The 15,812-nt window shown below is 38.9% G+C and overlaps 1 protein-coding gene across 3 annotated transcripts in view; it reads right to left on the bottom strand.

The window, feature by feature from the left end:
- Nucleotides 1-1,371: 1,371 nt before the first annotated feature.
- LOC117416175 (G-protein coupled receptor 4-like) overlaps nucleotides 1,372-15,812 on the bottom strand; it is a 16,638-nt gene continuing 2,197 nt past the window's right edge. For 2 of the 3 annotated variants that reach the window (XM_034027250.3, XM_059026657.1), the window contains exon 2: nucleotides 1,372-5,294. In XM_034027250.3, coding sequence (XP_033883141.2) covers nucleotides 3,674-4,768 — 1,095 coding nt within the window. In that variant the 5' untranslated portion in view covers nucleotides 4,769-5,294 and the 3' untranslated portion in view covers nucleotides 1,372-3,673. Of the gene's footprint in view, nucleotides 5,295-9,402; nucleotides 9,517-15,812 lie in introns of all 3 variants that reach the window. The other variant, XM_034027251.3, reaches the window with a different exon arrangement.

Genomic DNA, 15,812 nt, shown 5'->3' with positions numbered 1-15,812 from the left:
CTGTTGGAGGACCCATGACCTGCGACTGAGACAGAGCTTTCTGACACTGGGCAGTATGTTTTGCTCCAGAATGGCTTGATAGTCTTGATTTCATTGTGCCCTGCACAGATTCAAGGCACCCTGTGCCAGGCGCAGCAAAGCAGCCCCAAAACATAACCGAGCCTCCTCCATGTTTCACTGTAGTTATGGTGTTCTTTTCTTTGAAAGCTTCATTTTTTCGTCTGTGAACATAGAGCTGATGTGACTTGCCAAAAAGCTCCAGTTTTGACTCATCTGTCCAAAGGACATTCTCCCAGAAGTATTGTGGCTTGTCAACATGCATTTTAGCAAATTCCAGTCTAGCTTTTTTATGTTTTTCTTTCAAAAGTGGAGTCCTCCTGGGTCATCTTCCATGGAGCCCACTTTCGCTCAAAAAGCGACGGATGGTGCGATCAGAAACTGACGTACCTTCACCTTGGAGTTCAGCTTGTATCTCTTTGGCAGTTATCCTTGGTTCTTTTTCTACCATTCGCACTATCCTTCTGTTCAATCTGGGGTCGATTTTCCTCTTGTGGCCGCGCCCAGGGAGGTTGGCTACAGTTCCATGGACCTTAAACTTCTTAATAATATTTGCAACTGTTGTCACAGGAACATCAAGCTGCTTGGAGGTGGTCTTGTAGCCTTTACCTTTACCATGCTTGTCTATTATTTTCTTTCTGATCTCCTCAGACAACTCTCTCCTTTGCTTTCTCTGGTCCATGTTCAGTGTGGTGCACACAATGATACCAAACAGCACAGTGACTACTTTTCTCCATTTAAATAGGCTGAATGACTGATTACAAGATTGGAGACATGTGTGATACTAATTAAAGAAACTAATTAGTTTGAAATATCACTATAATCCAATTATTATCTTTTCTAAGGGGTAACAACAAATGTGTCCAGGCCATTTTAGAATATCTTTGTAGAATAAGCAATAATTCATCTCTTTTCACAGCTTCTTTGCTTTATTCTATGACATACCAAAGGCATGCAAGTATACATGATAAAATAGCTTTTAATTTCATCACTTTTCAGGAGGAATGAAGCATTATTTCAATGAGCTGTAAGGGTACCAACAAATTTGAGCATGTCTGTATATATATATATAGTTATACTATTTGAATATGTTATTTAAATGGTATGATTGTGGTAGATGTGTAACATGTTTTAAAAATATATTGTGGTTTGATTTATTTATTTATTTATTTTTACTAGGTACTGTACAGTGCTTTTTTTCAAATTTGACCTTTTATTACAAAAACATACATATATTACACACACACACACACATATATATATATATATATATATATATATATATATATATATATATATATATATATTGTTGCAGGAGGAAGCATGTTCTGGATACTCCGTGACATTCAGAAGCAAAATTCTCTTTCTGCTGGTGAACGTTCCAGAGTAAAAGTTGAGGAAAAGAAATGTTCTAGTTGATGTACACCTGTGATGGGTGAAATAAATATATATATATCAAAACAAATCGTGAATATGTTGAAAAAATGATTGCAGCGATACGGATGCAGAAATGGTAAAGTAATGTATTTCTTCTAAACACTGCAGGGGGTTCTGTAACACTGTAATATTGCATTATCATTTAATATGACAGATGCTGTTCAACCTGTAGGGCTCTGGCTGTATTCCTGTTAACATGAAAACACAGAGGGAAAGACAACATCTCTTTCATTGAGAGCTGGCAGAGAGGAGTGCAGCGGGGGCTATTCCGCACCATATACAAGGTAACGATGGCCTATTTCATGTGCCAAGTTTAAACGTAGAAACGCTGCAGTTTAGTTTACGACTGCTAAACGTTTAAAGACACGGCATTCGTATTATGTACTTGCTTTGTTGATTCTTGCATGGTTTATCTTAGTATGTTAGTCTGCATTGCTTATTAAATTTGGGAGTATTGTTTTAGCAGCGTAGATTTTAATGCCACCATTTCTGAATTTGATAGTAGTTAGTTACATAATTCTGCTGGAGGAGATGCTTAGAAAAAGTGACGTCTAAATATAGCGTGTTGCTACGGTACATTGTGGTATGATTTTGGTCAGGGTCAGTTGGTATCTCTGTTTGGCAGCCTGATAGACTGTGTACATTCTTTCAGATGGGGAAAAGGCATTGGGTGGAACGTGATTCGTAAACTCGCGTTTAGTTAAAGATATAGGCCAAATTCAAAAGCAACACTTGAGTGTTTGAGCTCCCCTAAGTGTTAACGGTTAATCATACTGGGAAAGTACCATCAAGTGAGTACTCAAGTGTTTCTTTGAATTTCAGGTGAAATTCCTTACTTACATACAGTAAATATTGCCAATCGTGGAGAGGTTTCAATATCAATTTGACACAAGGAACTACAATTATATGCAACCTACTTACAAGACAATAAGTTACATACTCCAAGACAAAAAGATAAATCAGCTAAAGAGACTTGCACACGCTGCTGTATAAATGTGTGACCTTTTCACCTTGGTACACAAAGGCTTTTTTTTTTAGTGACCTTCTCTTCTCTCTTGCTTTTTCCTTACCGCGAATAAAAACATGCAAACATGTTCAAAGGTGAATGAAAAGAATCAACGAAACAGAAAAAGTGGCTCTGCTTGGGATCTTGTAGCCTTTGAACAAGGTCTTTTTGTTTTTACTGTTAATTGTTTTGCGCTGTACAAAACACAACAGCACAACGCTTGTGTCTCCCAGTAAAAGGTAAAAGGCGAGTTAATGCAGGAAATAACCTTTTAGTCAGAAACAAAAGCCATTTCCTATGCCAAGGATATAGCCCTTCCGAGGCATCCTGAAATCAATATACACTAATCAATATTTTCTCATTACTCTGGTCCCTAACCCCCAACTCCCTATTCTTTAGGATCAGGGAGAAGGCATATTGAACCCTTTCTTCCAAACCGGTTGACCTTCTCTACCTAATGCTTCCCGTTTTTGTGTTTTGTGTGCGTTGTAAAAACAGCTCGATTTTATTTGCTTTGTCAATGAGTTTTGGACCTTGTTTATTTCCAAATGTAAGGTGTTTTTTTTTTTTAGGTTATAAAATTGTACATGGATCTGTATAAAAATAAATCAATAAAAAAATGACATGCTTTTAGATCTTCTAGATGACTTCAAAGGTGACTGAAAGCCAGAGTTTAAATACTTTAAAGTCTAAATTTAATGTATCAAATTAAATAAATACAGCTTGTTCTGATTTTTTTTTTTTTAAGATAATTTAATTTGGTTCTGAATGGACCAATTCTATGGTTTTTTTTTCAAGATGGTGGACTAACGTTTCGTCCATAATCAGACGGGTAGAGAGTTTAGAGTTGCAACAAAGTAAAATAAATAAATCCCAGAAATCCCAGCCACATTATTTACACATTTTAAAAAAAGTAAAAAAATAAAAAAATAATAAATTAGATGCTTTGAGTTAAGCTTGTATTCTTTAACACAGGAACTGAACCTAGAACCTAGCTGGACTTGTATATAAAATTAAGAACATATGATTATGTCCTAATCTCTTCCATTATTTGTTTTATTTTGTAACATTGAGCACATTTCATTTGTACCTTTTTAAACATTTTTTACAGTAATTATTATTTACATAAGCAAAAATAAATAAAATTTTAAAAAAAACCTGTTCATACAATCTTTATTTTTTTATTTTCATCTGAAGGCCCTCTTCCTGTAACACCACTTGCCTGGTGTTGTAAGAATAACTGTTCATCTCCGTGTTGTTGTACAAGCTGGGCTTCTTGGAGGAAAGCGGGGTTTCAAGGGTGATGGAACCGCTAGCCAGCGTCTCTTGAGACTTAGCCTTGGTGAAAAACCTGAAAAAGGTAGCCAGGGCTTTAGTAACGTCGCTGCGGGCTCCCTCGTTGACGAAACAGTACAAGATGGGGTCAGCCACGCAGTTCAGGCTTGTGAGAGCCAGTGAAACGTGATAGGCAGTAAAAACCTTCTCCTCGAAACTGCAGTCGCAGGGCTTGATCAGATAGATGGTGCTGCGGGACAGCAGGATGACGTGGTAGGGGGCGAAACAGAAAAGCACGATCACAATCAGGCTGAGCGCCAGACGCTTGATCTTGGCTTTCTCTTGCTTCTCGGTGGAGACGTTCCCCTTGACCGCCTTCAGGATCCCCTGGTAGGAGAACAGCATGAGCATCCAGGGGAAGAGGAAGCCCACAAAGACACGGTAGAGGTTCATTTTGGCCACCCAACCCTCCATGGGGTACTTTTCGAAACAGAAAGTGTGGTTGTAGCGGTCACAGAACAGCTCGTCGTGGAACAGAGGGGCCGAGTTGGCCACGACCTCCACGGTCCAGACCACGAGGCTGACGGCAATGGCCGTCTTGACTCGACGGATCTTGGCGAACTTCAAGGGGTGGGCCACGGCCAGGTAGCGGTCCACGGATATGCAGCACAGGAAGGCGATGCTGACGTAGATGTTGGTGTAGAAGATGAAGCCGAAGAGCTTGCAGGACTCCTGCCCGTGGATCCAGTTGTCGTGGTGCAGGAAGTAGTCGATCCACAGGGGCAGCGTGGCGATGTAAAGCAGGTCAGCGATGGAGAGGTTCATCAGGTAGATCCCCAGTTCGTTCTTTTGTTTCACCTGCAGGTACGCGGCCCAGAGGGCCAAGCAGTTGGTGGGCAAGCCAATGACAATCACGATGATGTATAAAGTGGGCTGAAAAAGGTGGTCGATTTTCGAGTCCACATCACAGTTTATGGAAGTAGAGTTGCACATTTTATTATTTTTTTTATTTGTTTTTTCAGCCAGTTGTTTTTAAAAAAAAAACAAAAAAAAAAACAGAATAAAATCCTGTATATGTTTCGCTAACAAAAAGTTATTGCACTGCACAACATAATACATATCCCCCCCATCCCCTAGCAGACCAGTATTCCTGGTATTCCGTATAGCAGTCCTGTTACCTCAGAATCTTTCCTAGGGTTCCATGGTCAGTTTCCTTAAAGACACTCACCATGCAAAAGACAAATCCGGATTTCTGCAAGGGGTCAAATTCTGAACCCTTGAACTCAGAAAAGGATTCCATAAAAGGCAAGTATATTATCCATATTATTGCCGTTATTTTTGGTATTAATTATATAATTTTTTTTCAGGGTGGGAAACGGAATTGAAGATAAGCTTGATGACTTTCTCTTTTTAGACTTCCTTTTTAGTTTTGATGTTTTTTTTTCCAGTAAACGACTTCTGTCCCGTTTTTGTTAGAGGTGAAAGTCAGTGACTCCTTTGTTGTCCTGGTTTACCGCATCTGCAATGAAAAACAAAATAAACATTAAAGACGAAAGCAGAACAGATCTAAATAGAACTAAAATTAACATGGCTTATCGTTAGTGCTGTAGATATTTCACGATTAAACATAATTATGCAGCTATGGCCAAAAGTGTTGCATCACCTAGAATGTTAGTATTGAGGCATCATTTAAAAAACAAACTATATGAACATAATTTAGATCTTAGTACATATATTATGTTCATGTAACATTATTCAGCAGGTTTCATTCGACTTTAAGAAACAAAATTAGTCCATTCTAGGTGATGCAAGACTTTTGGCCTTGGCTGTACATAATCACAGCATTGCCATTGTCCATTGCCTTCAGGATCACTTGTTTAAGGCAGATCTGCAAATAACAAACACACACCTTTGCTAGCGCGAACCCAAATAACAGGTTCGGTATCATAATTACACATGTGGGACGTAAATACGGGCATAAAAATAAAAAAAAACAAGACGTCCAAACTTGTTCCACTTGACTAACTATGACTATATGAAAAAAAAAATATTGCATTTATCTAGTATTTGTAAGTCACTTTGGATAAAAGCGTCTGCTAAATTACTTAAAAATAATAACTGTTATAAAAAAAAATATTGTATTAGGTGCTGTGTGTGAGATAGAAGCTTGTAACAAAGCAAGGGTAGCAGCATAATAATAAAGCACCCAATAAAGAGTAAGTAGCAGGGTACCGAAAAATCTAGGGTTACACGTCCCCACGTGTTGCTACAACTATTTAAATAACGTACCTGTCATTTCTGTCTTTCATTTAACATCCTGACAACTCTACACTTCTAACTTTTAAAGTCTGTTTCAAAGCTGTTTTCAAAATGGCCGCTCTAGTGCACTGGGGTTTGAGCTCTGTCCTCTAAATGACTGCAGGAAGAGCAGCTTAAGAAAAATAACAAGTGCTCTGGCTTTTCTGTTCCGTACCACATCGTGGATCGGTTTGACAATGTGGTCAATAATCCTTACACTATCAGAGCACTAGAACAGACTTCAAAATGTAAAAAGTTGTCAGGCTGTTCACAAAGAAAAGAAAGATGACAGGTACGTTATTTAAACAGTTGTAGCAGCACGTGGGGAGGTGTAACGCTAGATTTTTTGAAGCCCCGCTACTCGCACTTTAACTAACATATTCCTGTGGCTCAGAATCACTGTGTATCATTTTCTGTTTAATTTTTTTAAAGACACAGACTGTTTCATCATTAACTATGTAGTAAATGACATCACAAGCACATTAATAGATTTAAATTGAAATAAGCGAGTGTAGTTACCATGGCATCAAAAGCCTGCAAGTACCTCCACTGTTTGTTTTCAAACACACTTTCTCTTGACATATTAAATATACAGAAATGTTGAGCACAAATAAATAATAATAATAATTTATTCCTCAATCCCAAAACAGCATCAGATCTAAAATAAATATTTAAACTTGCCAACCCACACTAACATGAATGCCTCTCTTTATGGGCAGGTCAAATAAAGTCACACACGTCAGTTAGGAAAGCAACAGTAGGTTTAATAAAGATTTTAACGAAAGTGAAACTGTTTGGGTCATTAAAATAGATCATGTGTCAAGCTTATCTGTATAAACTCCATCAGAGAACTAAACAGTTTGAGCTTTGTGATCGCTGTCTAGAGATGAGTCTGCTGTTTGGCAAGCTATGTGGAAAGGGGGTGAGCAGATATCTTATTTTGTGGCAGGGAGGGGAAAGTGGGTGTGGGTGGTAGTTTTTGAAGTTTAGATTTATGCAACAGACAGTAAAGAACGCACTGAGGGAGGCAGGTGGCTGTATAAGATTTAGGACATTTTCATATTTGGGTTTGCCAGTTCAAAACCAACCAAGATTAGCATCGAATGAAAGATTCCATTAAAACAATTGTTTATCCAGAGGTTAATTTGTGCTGGATCGCACCAAATCCTAGAACAATTAGCTTTGCTTCTATAAAAAGTGCCCTAGCTCAGCCCTGGCACTGATCTGCCACTGAGTACAACAGTGAGAAAACCATGTACATAGTTTTGACTTGCCCTTTTCTCTTGCACCGAACCTAGAACGAATGAATGGGCACGTCCCATTCCTGAACGCGCGATTTGGGGACAGAGGTTCATATTTCTAGAAAACATTTTGAGTTTTTCCAAAATAAAACCCAAATATTCCCTTGGAAGAAGAAAGAAAAAAAAACAAACCTTAATGATTCAGCAAGACCTCAGTACCAGATGCCGGAAGCAAAAGTCTCAATACAAATACTGACCAGGCGTGACCCAGCTTTTAGTTTGTCTTTCCGAAGGTTCCCAGCAGATCGCAATGCAAACAGAATTGCCGACCAGGCTTGACCCTACTGGTAGCTTCACAGGAACAGTAGGAGAGTTCAGTTCAAAGGGGTACAGTATGAGTGTGTAATGTGTAGAGAAGTATTGTATAAAGTTTCATAAATGTTTGAAGCTTCAGTAACATGATTTTATTACCCTTTTATACATGACGACCGCATACGGGGACGGATACAAAAAAAAATCTCTTCTAGTGTACATATAGAGAGAAATGCAAATCCCTGTTTCCAATTTTTAAATAACCTCGGATTCAGTGCCTGGGCATCCTTTTGATGTGATTCAGTTTGGAAAGATGCTTTCCATTCTGCTTTGAAAGACGGCAAACTAATCATCTGGGGATGGATGAGGTTAGCTCTCAGTGCGGGACGACTGCCAGACTTTAATAGCCCTTAAACATTTAAACATTGATTCTCCTCGTCTCATGAAGCGTTTAGGCTTGAACTGATCTCGCTGTAACACAGAAGAGAAACCAAACAGACCTGCATCAGATGCTGTACATAAGGGATGTGCAAAACATCTCCACACATGCAGAACATTGCATAGGGTGCGACTCCATACATACAGATATACACGACAGGTAATAATCAAATCGTATTGCTGATATTAACCAGGGCTGGGTTCAAGGACAAGTGCATTTGCATTTAAATGCGATCAAGAAAAATACACAGCGTTTTGCATTTGAATCAGTTTGCAAAGTATTTGCATTTGACAGGATGTATTTGATCGATTTTCAAAGGTATTTGAATAATGATCTTTCAAATGCATTTAACAAGTGTTACTATTTAACCAACTCCAAGTGCCATTAATGATACAGCTATTAGTGATTCACTGTGAAAGTAATTGCAGGTTAATGGAGAAAGTGTTTGAGGTCATTTCAGAACACAACTGATTACACGAGGAGCATGATTTAAAAGGAGTTTGTCATAACAGAGTTCTTTGAGTTGATCGAGAAAAGCTCCCATGTTTTGATTAAGCGCTCCCTTTGCAGTTATTGTTGAGGAGTTTTAGTAAATAGTTTGATAAATGCATTTGAATAATCTATCAAAAGCATTTGCATTTGTGAAGTCTCAGTTGCATTTGTATTTCAATGCAAGTGAGGTGCACGCATTTGCATTTGTAAAATGTACAGGTATTTGCATTTATATTTGAATAGTACTCCACCCTAATATTAACGTGACTTAAATTTCCATCTGATGCAAAGAAATCACATCAATGTTGGGGTCTACTTTTTTCACCATTGCAGCAAAAACTAATTTGCAAACTAATTTTACACAAACGTGAGGGCTGTAGCTAATAAAATAACAATAGTATAAGATATCATTTTTAAAAATGTTTGCAGAAACAGCATTTGAGACCTAAAGCTATGGGCCAAAGTTTTGCATCACCCTATAGAATGAACTCCTTTTGCTTCATAAAGTCGAATGAAACCTGCTCAATCATGTTACATTAACATATTGAATTACATACCGCTTTGTAGTTTTCCATATACTTAAAACTGTGGCATGAAATCTAACATGAAATACTGTACTGATGTTAAATAAAATATTTAAATTATGTTCATATCAGTTTTTTTTTTAATTTAATTTTTTATTAATGTCTCAATCCTAAAATTCTAGCTGATGCAAAACTTTTGGCCATACTGTACCTATCAGGATTCACAGAAGGGTTTTGGATGCTAGAGACGCTTTTAGAGAAAAGCGAGCCACAGATGCCCGCTCCCAAGTTCTGCCCCCCCCGCTGCATCGCCCACAATACCTGCTGTAATCCAGAGTGGGTGATTACTTGGCAATGCAGCCGGCCGTTTTGAAAAGCAAATCTCACCAAGGCTGCTGGCTGTCATACACCCCACTGTAACCAGAATACTTCAGACTGCGGGGCAACAGAAAAAGAAAAATTAAAAAAAAATCTTATACTAAAACAGGGACTTACAAACACAGAACCTGTGCTGCTGTTTTAAGAAAATAGAGGTTTATTACTGCAAGGCAAGGGTTTAGCTTCATCTTTATAAAAGGACTGCAGTTAACTTTGCCTTTCTCCATCCACTAACCTTGCTTCTGTCATGCTTAGCCATGTTTAGCCATGGATTTTGCAATGTTTTTCCATACTAATGCTCACATGTGCTTTATCACATCTTTACTACGATTTTACTTTGCTTGAGTATGCTTTGCTATGCCTATACCCTGGTGTACTGTGATACATTTTTAAAGGGATAGTACCTGCTGTATCCGCTTCTTTGCAACCCTATTGGCTAAATAGTGTCACGAGACCAAAAATAGTGAGCGCTATTTCCCACAAAACCAGGCAGTTGTCTAGCAGTCAAAAGTCAAATGACTATTGCCTTTTGAGAGGTTTAATAAAATGGGTATTGCCTGCTGGTTTCACTTTTAGTGGGAAAACTGCACATGCTTGGTGGATAAGTACAGGATTTAGCAGTGTAACCTCCCTGTGTTGCGACACACTCCATTTCAGCAACATGGGACATTTTATGAAAGTTTCCCAAACAACAGTTCCACATTTAGAAATACTAAAAGAAACTTCATACATTCAAATCGACTGAAACGTCTGAATCTATTCAGCGTCTTTCAGCCTTTCTGAATTCAGCACAGTGGTTTCACCCCTCTCTCTCCCCTCCACACAGTTCTTATCACTTTAATTTTACGGGGCGTGCCCACTTTGCGGTTTCTAATCATGACTGAGAAACGAGCGTTGCCTAATGCGTAAAGCATGCACAGTGCCAAGCGTCCATTCTGCTGTTACATGGGAACTGTGTAGTGTTGATACAGCCTTTTAGACCCTAATTTAGAAGTAGGGCCTTGTGTTTTACACCACTTGTCTTTTAACCTGTAATTTTGTCCTACAGCCGCAAGATGTCTCCACAGTAAGACACGTAGTGAGAAATCTGTAAACAATCATTCCATTAGTAAACAGAATGCTGTAGATGGGTACTGACATTTATTTAACCCTTACATCCCTGTGAATACATATTGCTCTAAAACAGCAAGTCCCGAGGTAAGCTTTCTCTTTAAACGCATCAATTTCTAGAATGGCCCATAATTGTCCTTCGTAATTAGGGGGTGTTTTCTAATTGGCCAGAATTGAATGGGTTGATTATTAATTGTTCTTTTGATCAGTTTAGCTGGAGTGGCTCCACAGACATCTCGCAGGGCCCTGTTTATAAGACAAACTGCATAGGTTCCTATTCGCGAAATGTCAGAGTCTGCAGATCTCGAAACCAGTCTGACTCTGATTAAAAATTGCATTAGAACCTTTTACCACTGGTCCGTTTCCTTGACAACGGTAGTCGTGGAAGCCAGGCAAATTAACAGTGCGATGAGCCTCGCTAGCAAGCAGATGGTTGGGGAGGACTGAGGACAGGGGAAGGGGAAGGAGAAGACAGTTTTTGCCCCTTTTTAAATAGAAAGAAAAACGTCCTGCAGTGAATTTAATTTAAATTAATGGGAGAGCTCAATGGGTAGCCATCAGACCACTAATTTGTGTGAGCAGGAGTCTAATCGGCCTGCAGCCAGTGTTGGTGACAAGTGTGCACAGAGCCGTGACCAGCGTTTAAACCCTGGGCAGTGAGCGGCTGGATTTTTTTTAAATTCCACGCTTCGTCAGCTTCAGAACCCTTTTCACTGCTTCCCTCATCATTGCGCTGTTGAACTTTTGTCCAGTTTTATCCTTTTGAAAAGCCTACTGAAAGGGACGTTTTTTGAACGAGATAATCCCGGACGAAACTTGTATGGAAGCAGCCAAGAGAAGTCAGGACAGACACATGCCTATTAAAGGCAAGCTATTTAAGCCAGTGACACAGTATTTACTTACTGAGAAGGTTTTGCTGCCGTTTTAGTTCTTTGTATTATGGAAAGGAAACTTTCAGATATTTTTTTTTTTCTCTGGCAAATATATCGAGGAGTGATTAACTATACCCTGAAAGGTCAGATTTTATAAGAGCATTTTACAGCACTGGGAAAACCCTCTGTGGATTGCATCAGTTTTTAAGGGGAATCTCAGGATGGCTAGTTGATGCAACCAGTGCTGTAAAATGCTGTAAAAAAACATCCAAGCTGTTTATCAGGGTATAGGATCATCAAAACAGTCCCCTTACTTTCAGAGATTAGTTATAACAACTTAAGAAAACTTTCTCATTTTCATTTGGATCAGTAATAAAAAGGTTCCGGTGAATGATCTGCCACAATCCTGTAGTCTAATAACTGGAAAATTCCAAATAGAAATGAAAAGGTATTTCTGTGGACATTTAAAAAACAGAGCCGCATTTGGCCTGTGAGTTATGGTTGTTGTTATTGCTTAACATGCTTTCACAACGCTGCATTAGGCTGTTGCCTTGGAAACCCTAATGAATTGTACAGGGCTGTACTGTGAAGTATTCAAGCTCAATTTACAGCATTATTTTTCTCCTTTCTTTTAAAAGGTTTTATTTGTTTCACTGTAATATGGTACAAATTATAGCCACCTAATATAAAATGAAAGACGATTTGAATATTCGTTTACATTTTGAAAGAATGCATATTAATGAAAAACACCTGTCCCGGCTCTAATGTAATCCCCTGCACCAAGCAAAGTCAATACATTTCACGTTATGAATTAGAGCTGTCTGGCTGTTGACAAAACTGGACCTGTCTACTGTACACAACCATTTATCGAGAGCCGTCAAAAAAATAAAAAATAATAAAAAAATAATATTAGATGCTACTCTAAAGACACTTCACTCCAGTTTGAAAGTAGAACGACAACCCATGCAGGCCCTAAACATAGCCCAAAGATGGACTTGTTTCATCTGTACACTGACCCATACAATCACAGCCCCTTGTACGCAGGAAACCAGGCTCACTGCCTGTGGTGTAGTTGAGCCGGAACCATGTTCTATAGGCAGACAGAACTTGCATAACAGGCAAGCTAAGTCACATGACTCGCATCTCCCGCACACCTGTCTGATTTAGTCGGTCCTCTTGATGGAATGAAAAGAGCATTAGGAACTTCTGTTATGAGGAGGCTAAAAATGCTGACGAGGACGACCGCAACAGCGCAGATACTACAACCGTGGACACAAACACAAACGAAGCCACACACAGCCACGTAAAGCATTTTGGCAAGTTGGAGAAAGACCCGTTGTGGAAATACTTGTGAAATTAGACTATGCATAATATGTGTTACTAGAACTTCAGTATTCAAATAAAATGGGAATTCATATAATTCTTGTTTAAGAAAATCTATATTTTAGTGGCGTTCTGGTACCTGCATATTTAGGATTTGACCACTAGCAAACAGCTTAGCCACTGTGCAAAAGAGCCAGGGTCCTGTGTATGCCTGGTTATCAAGCTTTTAACCTCATCTCACCAACCAGGAGACACAATCTGTACCAACAGTGCATCACACCACACGGCCCTGTCCGTCTCCAACTAGTATTGAGACAACAGTTGTGTTTTTGGAGGTGGTGTGTATTGTAATGAGCTATGACAGCAGAGTATAGATATGGCAGTCTGCTTTGCAAATGGGGCCTGGCACAACATTTCTGACACACACACACACACACACACAAAAAAAACCTTTGTTGACGCTTCTGTGGTGTTCAGAAGCGTTTTTCAGGAAAATTTGAATTCCATCAAAGCCCATTCTTGTGAAAAATGTGCTCATGTGAACCGAACGCCATTATGTCACTGGAAAGACTCAAGAGTGTCCACAACAGAATCCATTGGGAATTAGTAATGCAGGATTTGTTTTTACATAATGTTTAAATCTGTTATTTAAATGATTGTGGGAGTTGTATGTATGTCCTGTACAGTGCATCTTTGCAATGCTTTTGTATAAAAAGTGCTATATAAATGCATTAAATATGCATCTTCCATATCTCCCCATATAAAGACTATTATTTTTTTATTTTTTTTTAATATGTTCCCATATGAAGTTACCATGCATGAAAGGGTAAACATATACATTAGATCCCTTTTATTTGCACTTATACGACAGATCCCCTTACATACCAGTGTATAAGCTTTTAAGTATGTATACATTTCGACCTTGGGTCTACATGTGGCAGAAAGCAACCAGGCGTTATCAGATCATCTGCGTCAGAGCAGCCCTGAGAAAAGGTTAGAAAGAATGTAGCATGCAGTTAAGGAGCAAAAGCAAATACGAGGACATTTTCTCTTGTACTCCAACAAGCCCGTCCGTACACAGACCACCAGACACTATATCTTGAAAAACCACTTAAATTGTGGTTTAACTTTGTAAGGACCTTGGGACAGGTATTTAATAGATACATTTAAGGACAGTTGCAGGGATTTTGTTCTCCTCAGTTCTGCCTTGAGAAAAAGTGTTAACTGCGTGTGTTGCAAAAAAAAAAAAAAAAAAAAAATTGCTCAATCGTTTTTGACTCAATTCTGGAGGAAGTTTAAAAAAAAAAAGTATTTCACCAACTAGCGCATATATGCAAGATATTGGCAATGCAAGCAGAGTTGTATAAATTCACAGTCTTTAAATATCAGGCATGCTGTTTTTACACGTTATCGAGATGGCGCCAAATGAAATGTAAATTTTCAGCAGGTTTCATTTGAGTTTATGAAGCAAAATGAGTTAATTCTACACGGTGGCCATAGTTGTAGGTGCGGGTCCCATTCCCCTGCGCTGTCAAAGTTATTTGAAGTGTTTTTTTTTTTTCTTAGTGTCTGAGTCATCCTCATGCTGGTCCACACCTATTCAAAGTCTGTCATGCTCCTCTTTCCTAGATACAGAGTTCCTTGTCAATTATAACTTCATATAAACCATCGTTCTTTCTTTACTGAAACCCGATTCTCACCCTCGTCTGAACAGCCACAGTCTTAGCTGAAGTACTGATATCTAGCTATTTTGCATATATGTTACTGAGAATAGCACACATGCGGTTACATGCAAAACAGCTGAATTCAAAACCCAGCACGACTCCGGCTGCTTTGCATTTTATACCCCTGCCATTCCCTAGTGCCAGTTACTAAGCTAATACACTGACTGACCTATACTGTATAGAGGCAGAGTGCTGAAAAAAACAGTGTATCTGCTCAAACATGGGAGTGAGGGTACAGTAGCTACAATTGTATGTGGTAGAATTGTGCATCACTGACAACACTAATCAGTGCTATTTACTTAATGCACACTGCTGTTGATGCACAGCACCAGAAGCAGACAGAAAGTAGCAGCAGAAAAGCACAGTGTACTGCTGCGGATCTTATGTTTTCAGATTGCTATGCGGAGTAATGCAAAGTTATCCCAACACATAATGCAGTGCCCAGTACAGAGGCGCTTGTCTCTCTGATGCTGATCTGGGCTTTTAAAAGTCTGCCTCAAACTGCCAGTTTAACAAGTGTCTGCATGCAAACAACTAATGTGAAGTGATTTGTAATTATTGCTGAGGTTTTACCTTAACGTTAAGAGAACAACATGTTCTATAATCATCTGAGTCGTTACTTTAAACCTCACGTTGAATTATGAAAGTAGACAAGGAGATACCCCACACAGTACATGACTATATGTATTTTTTCAACACACACACACAAAAAGATGCTCTCTGCTATGTACTGTGCAGTGCTTTGCGATACTTTTGTATAAAAAGCGCTATATAAATGCAATAAATAGATCAATATATAAGAACATCAGGAAGTTTACAAACGAGAGGAGGCCATTCAGCCCATCTTGCTCGTTTGGTTGTTAGTAGCTTATTGATCCCTGAATCTCATCAAGCAGCTTCTTGAAGGATCCCAGGGTGTCAGCTTCAACAACATTACTGGGGAGTTGGTTCCAGACCCTCACAATTCTCTGTGTAAAAAAGTGCCTCCTATTTTCTGTTCTGAAATGCCCCTTTATCTAATCTCCATTTGTGACCCCTGGTCCTTGTTAATTATTTCAGGTCGAAAAAGTCCCTTGGGTCGACATTGTCAATATAATTGGTTCACACCAAAATTGCAATATTAAGAAACTTAAGCAGATTTGTAACCTACATGCTCCAGTAATACGTTTTGGTATTTTGTGGGAAGCTGTCTGTATGGAATTAGAATGAATGGGCTAAACTCATTATGAATTCCAGTGCATGGCCAGGGAGTTAGTCACACTTTAGTGTTGTGAGGGGGAAGCTAGCGAGCAACTGTCTGTCATTCAATACAAACTCTACCACG

The sequence above is a fragment of the Acipenser ruthenus genome, chromosome 7 (genome assembly GCF_902713425.1).
Source record: "Acipenser ruthenus chromosome 7, fAciRut3.2 maternal haplotype, whole genome shotgun sequence".
In the NCBI taxonomy this organism is placed as follows: domain Eukaryota; kingdom Metazoa; phylum Chordata; class Actinopteri; order Acipenseriformes; family Acipenseridae; genus Acipenser; species Acipenser ruthenus.
This window is presented reverse-complemented; position numbering and strand designations above follow the sequence as displayed.